Source organism: Oreochromis niloticus, linkage group LG19 (assembly GCF_001858045.2).
Source record: "Oreochromis niloticus isolate F11D_XX linkage group LG19, O_niloticus_UMD_NMBU, whole genome shotgun sequence".
Classification (NCBI taxonomy): Eukaryota; Metazoa; Chordata; class Actinopteri; order Cichliformes; family Cichlidae; genus Oreochromis; species Oreochromis niloticus.
In genome coordinates this window covers 11,387,445-11,400,800 of record NC_031983.2, presented here as the reverse complement: position 1 = coordinate 11,400,800, position 13,356 = coordinate 11,387,445, and the positions used below count along the sequence as shown (strand labels likewise).

Sequence of the window (13,356 nt, the reverse complement as noted above, 5' to 3'; positions counted from 1 at the left end):
CCTTAACCTACTGACACCTTTACTTATAAATAGACACATGTACAATGGACAAAACCTATATAGAATAAACATTACTTTGAAGATTGCATCACACAGATTGAGTATTCTCAGAAAAGTATACGGGAATCTGTCTCAGTGACTTCCTTATATCCTATCCTTAGATGCACCACTTTTCTGAATTTCAGCCATTCTTATAGTTACATACATCTCACATCTGTGCTTACTTACCTTCAGAATTGTGAAATTAATTATATAGAAGGAATTCAAATACAATATGATATTGCAAGATCTCTTTTAGAAAAAAAAAGTTTTATTAAGCTTTATTAAGCTTGTAATCAAATATTATTGGATGACCTGTTGTGCGACACATTGTCACCCTTTATCATTTGATGTTGACTCTACATTATCTGAATTTTAGTTGTCAATGATCAATTGCAGTGTTTTATTTAAGAGGAAAAAATCTTTTTTAAAATCCCAGTATATGGTTTCAGGTACTCCATTATATTTCTGTCATTTCACTAAGCAAATGTGTGAATATATAATTTCTTCCTTTTTTTGTTGTTGTGTTGTTTGACAGTACTTCATGATTTCCAGGCTGTGGAAATAAAGACACAAGACAATCTGCAGGCAGTCTGTTCCATAGCTCTGAATGGGGTTTAAAAACAACAGCAGACCCAACAACAGTAGTGTCCAAGATTAGAATAAATCATTGTAAAAAGGAATATGCTCTCGATTAAAGTTAATTGCTCTAAACGGTTATTCTGCAGTTGCACTCGACTTGTTCATTCTTTTAAGAAAAGGACAACAAAAATGTATTCTTGCTATGATAAGTGACTTCCCAGCTTTGTTTTTGGAGAAAGGTAGGAAGAGCAGATCACATCAGCAAGGCTGCTTTTCAGAATTCAAAGTCCTCAAGCGGACAGTTTATTGTCAAACCTTTTGTAGCTCATCCCAGCAAAATGTTTATATTCGAGCATTAAAACATCGACATTGCTGAGGCACAAGTTAATCATTGTAGCAGTGGCTTAAATATTCTAAAAATTTTTAAAAAGTAGTTAAGAATTTCTCATGGATTTCTGCCTGCTGAGCTACTTATGTGAAAGCAAAGTACTGTTTAATATTCGCTATCCTTGTAACAACTTTGCTAATGCAGTTAGGCAACTCAGGGAAAAGGGCACACAAAAGATCCAATATCGGTACTACTAGTCTAAACAGAAACTAATCACTACAGATCTTTAATTGTGAAATGAAACTTGTGAGCTTTTTTTTTTCTTGCTGTAAATCAAACTTCTGAGTGGGTTTTCTGGCACGCTCAGATGAAATCATGGGACACAAGAACAGGTGCTTGAACTTCTAACCCACAGTTGTCTTCATCAAATAATAAATATAAGTACATTTTGATTCCAGTGTTGCAACTGATGGTTGTACCGAGTCTTTTTTGCAAAAACCACGTTACACAGGCAAGAGTTGTCATTTGTAAACAGTAGATTAAAGCACAAGTAATCTTACAGAAAAATGATAGAAATGTATGCAGACTGGTGACAAATTAAAGGAATTTAAAGTGAGGAAATGTGGTGGCTTTGTTATACTGAGGAGAACATTTGGTTAGCATGGTGTGGGTCCTGTGAACCCTTCAGAAGAGTTATGAGGATGGTTTTGGCCCAGTCCACATTATATGAGGGCTCAGTGAATGGATTGATTTGGGTGGAAATTATGTCAGCAGGTCTATCAAATTTTTTTTATATGACCACCATCATCGAAACACAAAATGAGGGTATATGTTTTGGAATAATGGTGTTCCACTCCTCCAACAGAGTTTCAGACACTTGCAAAATGAATGCAAAGGTACATTTAAGGTGTTCTGGTAGCATTTTGTCACCTATTCCTTGCAATTATCAAATGTATTTACATTAATGGTGACTTAAATTATGGTGTTGATATTAAAATACTATCATTTATCATTTAGGGTTCATATATATTTCACACAAACAAAATGCCCATTTCTTCGCCACAGGTACAGAGATAAGAATTCACCAATGCAATGTGTATACGTTTCAAGGCCCTTTGTGGGCTTCAGGAATGTCGTCCATTGAAGTCTTTTGAGTGAAAAAGTTCAACTGTCTTCAGTTATTTGCTTTGGTGGAACATTGTCAGGACCATAGTGTGCTTTTGAGGTGGAGGGGACGTTAATGTTGGGGTCTCCATTAGTGGCTGTGTCTATCTGGTTACCCTTGCCAAGGCTCTTGATGATATTCAGGTTCATGCGGGCAGTTTCCATGAAGCTGTTTTCCAGCAGCCAGCCATCAGATTCAGAGTTGGGGTCTCCCTGTCTCAGGACATTTTCCAGAGAGGTCTGGAGGTAACGAACCCCGGTCAACACTGATAGCTGAAACAAGACACAGACACCCTTACTGACCGGCTCGCTCATAGAAATAAACACAAAGCATGACGCAAAGATGTTAAAGTGGCTGAAAAAGTTAATCAGATTTTGTGAAGTTTCCCTTTAAACCCATCAACGCCGACTTGTGTTTCCTCACCTCAAATAACCAGGTGATGAGGACTGTGAGGCCGATGGACTGCATAATGTGTGTGTAGTACTCCAGCAGCGCCTGTCGACACCCTTTCATCCAAAGGTTCAGCTCCTCCGTCTGGTGCTCGTAGTTGAAGTGTGCAGAGTCGTTGGTGATCTGCTGCTGGATGCAGGGCCGGGGCGAGTTGATGTTGCAGCAGCTGAATGGGACTCCATCCAGTAGGTACTTTCCATTCACGTTACTCCTGATTCGGCTAAAGCGGGAAACAAAGTTTAGAATTTCCCTTAATAGATCAGTGCTTCTGTGACCAGATTTTAAATGTAATGATGATTGTTTGGGAGTATATTTTTATATATTTAGACAGTATTTTATTATTATACTGTGCTGATCTGTGTTTCCTGCCATGCCCATTTTTTCTCCTGGTTTAATGGAACTGCAAGTGTTACTGAACTGAATATCTATAGCACAGTGTAAGAAATTATATATCAGTATCAAATATGATGCAGTTGGTATTACAGGGAAATTATAATGAACTAAAACTAAACTAAAAATTCAAACTAGAAGTGAAAAAACATTTTATTTGACTTAAATAAAGATAAAACCTAAGTGAAATGATTGTGAACTTGGAAAACTAACTAAAATAAATGAAAATACATAGATCAAATATCCTTAGTTTTAATATTTGTTAGTCTGGTAAAATAAAAAAAAGTCAAAACTTGTCTTGTGAGGTTTTAAAGGACACATTTATTTAGACTGTCTACAAGATTGTGAGTCAACCCCTATCAAAACGCTGATGCTAAACTGAATTAAAATGAGAAAATACACAACTACAACAACTCTGTTATTTCTTTCTCTGCTTGCCATTTTAACACAGTCTCTTAAATATGAATGCACTGTACCAAAACAGCACCCTGTTTCTGGGTTTGTACTTACTCCACCACCTCTTTTTGGGGACATATCCAGGTAACGGTTGCTTATCCACTGAATTTGAAACCAGTCCTTATAACCGTTGTTTCCACAGCACTGAAACTGCATCTGCAGCATGTCCACGGTGCGCTTTAGGAAGCAGCGTCCTGGTGTGTCTGTGTCCTTATAAAAACCTGATGGCCTCTGTCAGTCCCAGGTTCAGAGACTCTTCCAGTTCCCAGTGCATGCAGTAACACATCAGAGCCCCTACCAGCACACAAAAGGTGAAGAAGAAGGTGCATATGATGTAGGGCAGCATGATCAGCTTCCAGCGCAAAAACTTGGTGGTGTCCACACAGTCGTAGCAGATTTTCCCACCCAGGAAGTTTATGGCACAAGCGATGAGACCCACAGCTATAAGCATGTTGGGAACATACTGGATGTCCCTCTCAGCCATCACCTCTCCTTGTTTATGGAGCTCCACCTTGAGGAAGAGGCCTAGGCTGAACAGGATGGCCCCCGTAACTACCGAGATCCAGTTTAGGATCCAGAGCACCTGGGCCAGCTTGTCTCTTTTGGTCTTGGTAAACTTAACTCTTAAGACTGCCATTGTCCGTAACACTTCCCTGAGTTTTCATTCAAGTCCAAGGTGGGATTAAGGGTAGGACACAGATAGAGCTGGAAAGAGGAACAGTTTATCTTCCAGGGGATGTGGAGGGACAAGTAGAGGGGGTTTGGTTGTACAGTTCTCTGAAGGTCCTTTCATAAGCAGCTTAGCCTGGTAGCCGAGATTGATATCGTGTGGATGCTGCATTATGGTTGTACTGTAGGTGGTCTGTAAGCCTGTAGCAGTGAGAGTAGATAAAAAAAAATCTCATATAACTGCACAATTTCTAGAAAAGAGAAACACTGTTAAGAAACACTGCGCTGAAATGTGATCAGCTGTATATATAAACTTAGTATGATTTATATATAACCAAATAAAGTCTAACAAAGTGTGATTTTATTTTTAAAATGTGGCTTAATTTTTTTTATTCTCAAAAAAAAAAAATCAGTGATGAATTTTCCCAAAAAAGTAAAGTTCCCCAGCATTAAATTGAAGAAACTGAAACAACTCTTCCCTCCCTCTAAAATCCCAAATAAATCCACGGCACTCACCCAAATGTGATCATGATGAACATTTCATAACACTGCCCTTCTGATTTTCAGGTTGTTTTCTTACAAACATCCTCAGATTTAGTCCAGAGTGGCGAGTAGTCGTAGTGACACAGATAGCGTGAATGCAGCCACGGCAGCATCAGAGTGAGACTAGCAGCCGAGTCCTGAACCTCCTCCTAATCCCCTTTAGTCATTAATCAGTCCTGGGCCCCATAAGGGATTTGGACCCACCTTCTGCCACCTATGCAAATCTGACTGTCTCGACACTGTGAAAGTAATGGCTGATTACCTTTCTCTCTGTGTGTGTGCCGTTACCAGTAAAAGTTTTACAAAAGGATAAAGTTAGAAAAAAATCATCTTTGCATCAGCAGTATTGCCCTAACTGCAAAGTTTAAGCCATCTTTTAATGATGCAGAAAAATAAACGTACAGTCTTTGGTGGGGGCTTTTGTAATGAAGACTACATGAATAATAAATGCTTTAAAAAAAGGTTTAAAACTGAAGCAAATTGTGGTTGCAGTGCTCTCTAGTGGTAGAAGCTTTGCAGTCAGGCTCCAGCTACTTTCATTATTTCATTTTGATTTGATTTTTCTATAAAATGCTTTGAAATATTTTGTTTTTTACCAGCTGGCAATCCAAAATGAAGACATTTAGTCAAGTGCAAAAAACAATGACAAAACTATGCGGTGATCTGAAAAGCATGCGGTGCTTTTACCACTTTGCCAGTTAAAAAAACACTTCACTGGTCAGAAATGACAAAAACAAGGTTTAAACTGGAAGAAAAAAATGGGAGTTTTCTTCTCTCTTTTACTTAAGACGTTTACTTTAACCCCTGATATTCTTACCTATTTTGTTCCCCGCCTGTAACACACACGCAAACACACCGATGCAGTCACGACTACTCTGCAAATCAGCCAATGAAATGTTAACTGAGAGTGAGCTTAGAGGATTAACGTGGACGAAAGTAGCTTGTGTAAGAAGAGAACGTTACTGCAGCCAGAGGGCCAGTCAGCAAATCCACAAGGCAGACAGAACTCACAGCAGTCACCACTACAGAGACCAAGAGGGAAATTTCACTGACCCACTGCGGAAAACTAGACCACAGTCGTTCCACAGAGTAAGTATGTGAAGACCCAACAAATGCAAAATCATACTTACTAAAATCATCATGCTTCAGTCTGGTCTTCCTGATGTAAGTGTGGAAACACTTACATAAATGGATTTTCTAGCTTTAAGTGTACATGCTATTTAACCACTTAAGCACATTACATGGGCTACAGTTGCAAGACCTGTGCAATGCAGTAGGTAAAGTAGTTGTTAGATGTTTTCAGTATACCCACGTTTTTGCGTGTGATCTCCCTTGTCTTCGTGTCAATACCACAAGCTCAGCATGATGCTGGACACAGAGGGTCAGTGGTCTGAGGCATTGGCCAGCAATAACATAAAAGCCATCATCTGCTGGTTGAGGAAGTTTACAGCTGAAGGTAGAAAAGGAACATCGACTCCTCATGAAACCAGTGCACTGTACAATTTTTGCAAAGACTCTTTAATTCCACAGTTGTTTGTTGTTTCATTTAACACTGTATCTTCAACAAGGTTATACTGATGTGGGGGAAATCACTCCAGCATTTAGCTGCTGGGTACAGCGGACAGCAGAGTTTGCTAAAAAGGAGTTATTAACCTTATGTAAGTACATATTACATCATATTTTCAGTCTTTCTAAATGTGCAAATTTTAATTTGAAGTTGAAGTTACTTTGATTAACATATACTTTGGATCTATTGTGTCTTAATTATTCCCTCAGGCTTCAGCTGTTGCCAGGGTCTGTGGATGTTCCTGGACCGCGGCTCCTTCACTAGAGTGCACATGTTACTCCAAAAATTAAGGAACCTGCTTACATTAGCCCAGTGGGGAAGAAAACATCTCTGCTCAGCCCACCTCTGGCATGGTTTGTGTTAAAGATATCCTAATCTTTAATGCTGTGACATGATAAAACCCTTTCTGAAATGTAATGTCTTCTTTATGCAGGAGCGGGAGTCCCATGTGTGATCTGCAAGGACACATACAGCTCCTCAGAGATCCGACCTGGCTGCTGGAACAGAGAGCAGAGGATGCTGATGCAACACATCTGGGTGGGACAGCTGGTTCAGTGGTGGGGCATCATGGAGCTTCTGCCAAAGTTTCCTGGTATAGATATCATCAGATCCCAATAAACTGGGATGAAGAACTGTTATCATACCTCTAAATCCTTTTGTTCTTAATGTGTGGTTCTCTGTTGTTTCTGTCAGAGACCCAAGAAGTGAAGCGTATCACTCAGATGTGGAAGGAAATGGATCACAGCCACCGAAAAGCTGGTCTTGAAACACAGGGGTAACTCTGAAAGGGTTTCATTTTAGAGCAAGTCTCTCTCTGACATACTTTATCAATTTCCTACCTGTTTTTTTTCTTTAACTTCCTTACCTTTTATTAGACGGGAGGAGGGAGAAATGGGAAGATTCAAGTCTTTGATACAGAGCATGGTGACACAGCTATGCGAACAACATGGGTGCATTTGGATGTCTGGAGATTGCACAGATCCACGTTATCCTCCCCCTAATCTGCAGACGCTGTTGAAGCTCGTGCTGATCCCTAATATCGACAACATGTCAGTCCAGGCCATTGTATCCATTCAAATCAGCAAAGCTTTTCTGTGAAACATACTGACTGATTCCTTGCTTCTCTACGTGCACTTACTTAAGGTTAAATGTGTCTTAACTTTTATGACACAGCTCATGTACTTCATCCTGGATGTGGCAAATTTCCTACAGTGCAAAGATGACCTCCTTCAGGCTTTTTGTCATGCGTTTACAATTCCATCAACCTTCTCCCAACAAATCAGAGCCTTCTGGATGCTTGATCATGGACACACTGAGGTATGCAGCTGAAAACGAAACATTAAAAACATTTGTGTTCAACAGCCAAAATGGCATGCAGGTAACTCAAATGAGATATGTGCATACTTTAAAGTGATTTAATAATTTGCAAATAATAAGTAATGAAAGGAGCTACAACATTTTTTTCTTTTAATTGATAAGAAATTTACTTAACAAAGTGCTGTGCACTATCTTACAACCAATCCCAGGCTTCCATGGAGCTATTACTGAGCCCAAAGGCCTCTGTTCCTACCCTCTCCTGGCAGCATCGTTGCATCATCCATTGTCTCCTGACAAGGAAACAGCCTCAAGAGGCATTACGGTACCTCCAGTGGGCCAGGCCTGCAGTAGAGACCACTGATGATGCCAAGCTGTTTGCAGATGTACTTATTCAAAGCAGGTACTATATGTTTGATAATATAATATTATTAAATAAAAGCTCACTTACTGACTTACAGGCTCTATTTGTGCTTTCAACCCCCAGTTTTAACTCTGATGCTTGGGCTCTGTTGAAGAGAGGCCACACAGAGACTGAAGATATGAGCAAATACTTCCTCCAAACTTGTAAAGGAGTTGGCCTGTGCACAGAGGCTTTAAAGTACATTCTTGTTGAAAACAATGTGGGTGAATAACTCATTTACAGCAAGACAAAGTGCACATACCAAGACAGTCTAGAAATGACTTTTAACTCTCCCTAAAAATCATTATCAGAATGAAGAAGATGGAGCTGAGACCACAGAGGTGACACGGATGAAGAAAGGTATGAAAGATATTATTAAACAGTATTAGGATATAACTGAGATGTCATCTAATCACATTGTTTTGCAGAAATGCCACTATGTCCGCTGTCTGCCAAGCTGTACCGGGCTCAGAAAGCTGGCAAAGTATCAACAGATGAGCAGGTGAAATTGGTCAGAAAGGCTGTGAAGGAAGTGAGAAAACCACATTCCAAGTTGAGGTACCGAGGCTGTAGATGTCACACTTGGAGCAACTGCTTGAATTATGTTAAAACACAATATGCATTAGACACCAGATTTATGACGTGCACTCTCATTTCAGGGAGGTAGTGTGGCCAGAGCGCACAGAGAGAAAGCCCAACAGCAAGCAAATGCTTTTGCCCACCGAGGCTCTGCGTCTACTCACATGCAGCTCTTTGCCAGTGCACATGGCAATAGAAACACAGCAAACAGCACATACAGCTGACCCAGAAGGAGAACATCCTTTGATTTACACTGTATATATTTTCATTGTCCTTGTTAATACTGGTTGCAATATACAATTGCAAAGGGATTTTAAGTAATGGCAACCCTTGGATTTTATTTTGTATTTGCAGCAGCAGCAGCAGCTGGAGACTCAAGAGAACATTTTTTCTTCTGAGGAGGATCTAAGATCCGTGTCTGCCTCATCCTCTACCTCAGCTTCACCCTTGCCTCTTATGAAGTGGGACCCGCTTCACACATTTAAAAGCACTCTGACCCTGCAGACGATTTCCTCTCTGCTGAGGGATAGAAGTAGCCAAAGCAGGGGACAAGAAGAGCACAGACCCCACTCATCAGCTGGTGTTTTCCTAAATATCCCTGAGCTGGTGCTGACACCAGATGGCGCCACAGAGCCTATTTCCTTCAGCAGCTTGAACAAAGACAGCATGGTAGAGCTGATGCTTTCTGCACATGGTAAGCTTTGTCTTTGATTCTCTGCACACACCATACATATTGAGAGATTCCCAAGAAATGAAAGCACTTTCTTACATTTTACAAGTGGGAGAAGATGATGAAGCAGATGTTTTTCTGGAAGAAGATACTATCGGGGGTGACGGGCTTTCAAGACCTTCCACATATGAAAGCCTTCTTTCAGACACAAGGTCAGAGGTCATCATAAATCTCACAATGCTTATGAGAAAGTAAATTATTAAAACTGGTTGATATTTGGTGCAAGTTGAATTTCCAGTATGAATTTTACAGCAATCAGGGCTGCCAGTCAGTGCCTGACAATTATATCTGGCTTAATTGTCATCCACTGAGTGATCACATAACTAGCTGCTACACGAGATCATGAATATATCAGTCCTGGCCCCTCAAATGTCACTCAGCCAACCTGCTCCTTTTACTGATTTTCAGTTTCACTGAGGTAGCTCCAACTCACTGCGTCCAGACAATGAAACCTCATCAGGTAGGTAATAATTTTAATTTTAAAGTACATAGTGACTCTTATGGTTCAGTATCTAATTAACAGCTGAGTTCTCTGTGTGTGTGTTTATACTGTATACTGTATGCCACCAGCAAGAGGAACCACAGGGATGCTCCAGCCAACACCTCCCCTGTACCCCAGCTGAAACAACCCACGACATGCTGACAGATCTTCATCAGAGCCTTGTTTTGGATTGGTCTATACCCAGGAGTTCGCCAGGGATGGGTGAGCAGGACAGCTCCCTCCTCTTCTCTGTGTGTAGCTCCACCTTTCTTTACACATCTGTGAACCCCAGCCCAACGTGCAACACTGAAACTACCTCGGTTTATTTGGGCACAAAGAATGAGCGCCTCCCTGAATCCATATTAAAAACTAATGAATCCTCTCACTCAGCCTGGCTCGATCATTGCAAAATGGGCAAATGGTGGAAACAGGATGCTGAGAGTTGTAGTGTTTCCAGGTGTCTCACAAATGCTACAGAGCTAAGAGCTGCTATTGCAGCAGGTGCATTTTCGGATCACAAAAAGTCTAAACAAATAATAATATACCTCTAAAACTATGCACGAATCTATGCAGCCATTTGGTGCACACTGATCAGCAGAGATAACAAGACATGTTGCCTGCTCAACCTTTAGAGCTCTGAAAACAATTCTATCTTTTGCAGTGTGTGTGTGTGTGTGTGTGTGTGTGTGTGTGTGTGTGTGTGTGTGTGTGTGTGTTAAGGGCAGACCTAATTGTTTGTCAGAGGAGCTGCAGGGGTGCAAGATGCAGGCACCAAAAGCAGGGGGGCTTGGCTGCTAGGAGAGGGAGATTGGAGAGGAAGTGAGGTGTCAGAGATTGGTTCCTTTAACCTTGCTGCAGCATTCAGTGATCCATTAAACAGCATCCCCTCCCTCCCTCCCCCACGTTTTCTGTCAAAGGGTGTACCGTCTACCACCGCAGGCAGACCTCCCTCCATCTGCTGATCACCGCTGAGCCTCAGGGAGCGATGGCCTGTTGGCCCGCACTGATGCCCCAACCTTGTCGCAGAGACAACAGTTAAAGACGTAACAGTGGAGCAGTGTTGCATAAAAGATAATAGTGTCAGACTTGTTATTACTAAGATCCCCATTTATGTGATGTGTTCATCACTGGATTATGACTTCTAAGGAAATTCCAACAGAAAACAATATTGATAACATTTCTGTTCATTTGCAGATGACAAGGGACCTTCTCTTGTTCTAGGTCAGCCTTATTCCTATGGACTCGTCAATTTTTTGGACTTCACTGCAAAGCAAAAAGGAGAAAACAGAGATGGAAATCAGGTACTTTGTTCTGACACACACCGTAAAATGTACAACATGTGTTATGATGAGTGTATTATGCATTCATCACAAGAACATAAAAGCAAAAATTGTCAATAGGGGTCACTATTGTTCCAGTTAAGATGCTCAATAATATTTGGATGATCTCATTTTTTAGTCCCAGAGGATTTCACTTCATCACATCACAGCCTGGCAGGTCCCCTCTTTAGTACCGTTCATCCACATTTCTCCCGTCCCTCTGCATAAACATCACTGCTTTTAAGACATCCGCCTACAATGATGTCATTTTCCAAAATCACGTAAGCAGGATGACTGATTTTTATGGGGAATTTTTCTGGAGTATCTTGGAGCACAGGTGAAACATTCACAAGATGCCAGAAACAGGGTTACCAATTATGTGTCAAAAACAAAGTGGCCACTGCTCTGTAACACATTTCCTTCCTTTTAAATGCTGCTTGTGCGTTGACCTGAGCGTTACACTTCTAATAGCACTGTGCAGATATGACCACATAATTATTTTACAGAGGTTTCATTGGATAATTGTTTAATTGGGATGTAGTCACCTAATTATTTTGCTCTGAACTAGGGACCATATGGCGCTTGGCAGGTGAAACGCAATTAGGCCATGCTAATTTATGATGATTATACCTGAGCATGACTGAACAGCCTATACTGTACAAAAATGTGTCTATCAGGGCCAATCTATTTTAGTTGTAGAGTCCATGTTTGGAGTGATGGCATTACATTCATTACCCTGCAGTTTCTGTGTAAGCGTGGGTTTCCAGGGGGTTGTTTAGTAGGAAGGGCTGTTAGTGTTACCTAATTGTTCACCGAGGCCAGAAACAATACTTGTAGGATTTGCTTAATTGGCAGATAGAGAGATTAATCACTAATGAGTGAAATTAGTTGAAGACAAACACTTAATGACTGATCAAACTATCATGTTCTTTGTGCCAGAGCGACTAAAGATAATAATAAAATCGGGATATTAAGCAGTTATTAGTTCAAACTATAAATTTGGATTTGGCCCCACATGACCTCAAGCCTGACTGTTCGTGATGATTACTGGCACAGTTATAAATGAGATTTTTACCATGTGGAGCAAACAAAGTCATCCATCAAATCTTAGGAGCCCACTAAGAAATCACGGCCGCTTAAAAAGATATCACAAAATTAAATACTATCGACTCTGCTGTCTTTATGAAAACACCAATATTTGCACAGAGAGAGGCGGGGAGCGTTTGTGTGGGGTGATGTTGCATGTTGAAACGTTCAAGATTCAAGGGGGAGATGAATGGCCTCTATTAGGAGCATTTAATCAGTAGCTGGCCCAGTGCTCCCAGTCTCCTGCACCCCCTGGGGAAAGATTAATGGGTACAGGATATTTCATCAGGTCCTCCACATCACTGCTCAGGATATGAGGCTGTAATTGTGTCTGTTTTTGCTGGTGTTTCGTGTTGCAGGCGGAGAAAGATGAGCCTGCAGGTTGGAGCAGTTCTGGGAAGGTTTCCCAAGGAGCCATAAGGAGTGGCAGAGCAGGATCGAGAAAAGGCAAACGAGTGAAGAGAGCATGATCACCTGCAAGACAAAGAACAGCCTCTAATGTGATGCATTTTAAATATATTTAAATTAAAATCTAAAGGAAAAAAATCACTCCTACTATTAAAGTTTACCACAAAGAGTGTTAACATCCACCAGATTCATCCTCCAATCACCTGGTCAGATACTTTTGACAGCCTTTGTTCCCACCCAGTGGTACTGTCCTACCTCACCCTTAATCTTCTGCTGTAATGTCACGTGTCAGCAATACTCTGATGAGACATGAATTCTTAAATATTGCTATGAACTAAGACTCCAGTAAAGAGTAGTAAGTCTGAGTTACATTATGTCTTTTTTGACTTTCCTCTGATGAACATAACAACGGTGCGTGTTTCGATTCAAGTATAGATGCACTACATTTAAAATGCACTTGTGATGTCCTTGAAAATGATTGTGCACTTTAGATTCTTCACTGGTTTCCTCCTCTTGGAAAAAAAAAGGGATGTTTGCTTTGCTGCCATTGCATCTCATGAAAAATGGATGACCTCCCAAGGCTTTCTTCTGCCCATTGCTCTTCATATTTGCTCAAAGCCCAGGGACTGCATTTGGGTTAGCATCCTCCCTCCCTCCATCCTCCCTCCTTCTTTCTCTCCCTCTGTGGTTTGTTCGCGGGGTGAATAACTTAACACATATTTCAGCTTGACACACTTCTGCTCTGGGTTTCCCCTGGGTGCCCAGTTCACGAGCCCACACATGCTGTATTATTTAAAAGTGGGGTTTGGAGTTCTGTGCGTGTAATCTCCTCTTTGTGTAAGGGCCG

At 40.9% G+C, this 13,356-nt stretch overlaps 2 protein-coding genes across 11 annotated transcripts; one reads left to right on the top strand and one right to left on the bottom strand.

Annotated features, from left to right (window-relative positions):
* Positions 1-342: 342 nt before the first annotated feature.
* prph2lb (peripherin 2-like b) lies at positions 343-4,801 on the bottom strand. The gene is given in 5 exon segments (XM_025900840.1): positions 343-2,386; positions 2,538-2,814; positions 3,487-3,629; positions 3,631-4,280; positions 4,596-4,801. Coding segments are annotated over 4 exon segments (1,110 nt in total). The 5' UTR covers positions 4,048-4,280; positions 4,596-4,801; the 3' UTR covers positions 343-2,113.
* Positions 4,802-5,602: 801 nt separating this feature from the next.
* Positions 5,603-12,878, top strand: LOC100701125 (protein ELYS). Of its 10 annotated transcripts, none has more exons than XR_003215242.1 (18): positions 5,603-6,078; positions 6,191-6,280; positions 6,399-6,542; positions 6,623-6,781; positions 6,883-6,964; positions 7,065-7,254; positions 7,363-7,506; positions 7,716-7,906; positions 7,991-8,126; positions 8,218-8,266; positions 8,335-8,464; positions 8,566-8,740; positions 8,840-9,179; positions 9,265-9,367; positions 9,624-9,675; positions 9,786-9,947; positions 10,891-10,997; positions 12,461-12,525. XR_003215242.1 is itself a non-coding variant. In XM_013276307.1 (18 exons), exons 1-18 carry the CDS (start codon positions 5,985-5,987, stop codon positions 12,569-12,571), a joined length of 2,403 nt encoding a protein of 800 aa, XP_013131761.1. In that variant the 5' UTR covers positions 5,603-5,984; the 3' UTR covers positions 12,572-12,878. The 10 variants fall into 10 exon arrangements, 8 of the variants coding, with proteins under 8 accessions (XP_013131761.1, XP_013131760.1, XP_013131764.1 ...); XR_003215241.1 differs by having other exon boundaries at positions 9,786-9,918; positions 10,614-10,997; positions 12,461-12,482; XM_013276307.1 differs by having other exon boundaries at positions 9,786-9,918; positions 10,918-10,997; positions 12,461-12,878.
* The last annotated feature ends 478 nt before the right edge of the window (positions 12,879-13,356 follow it).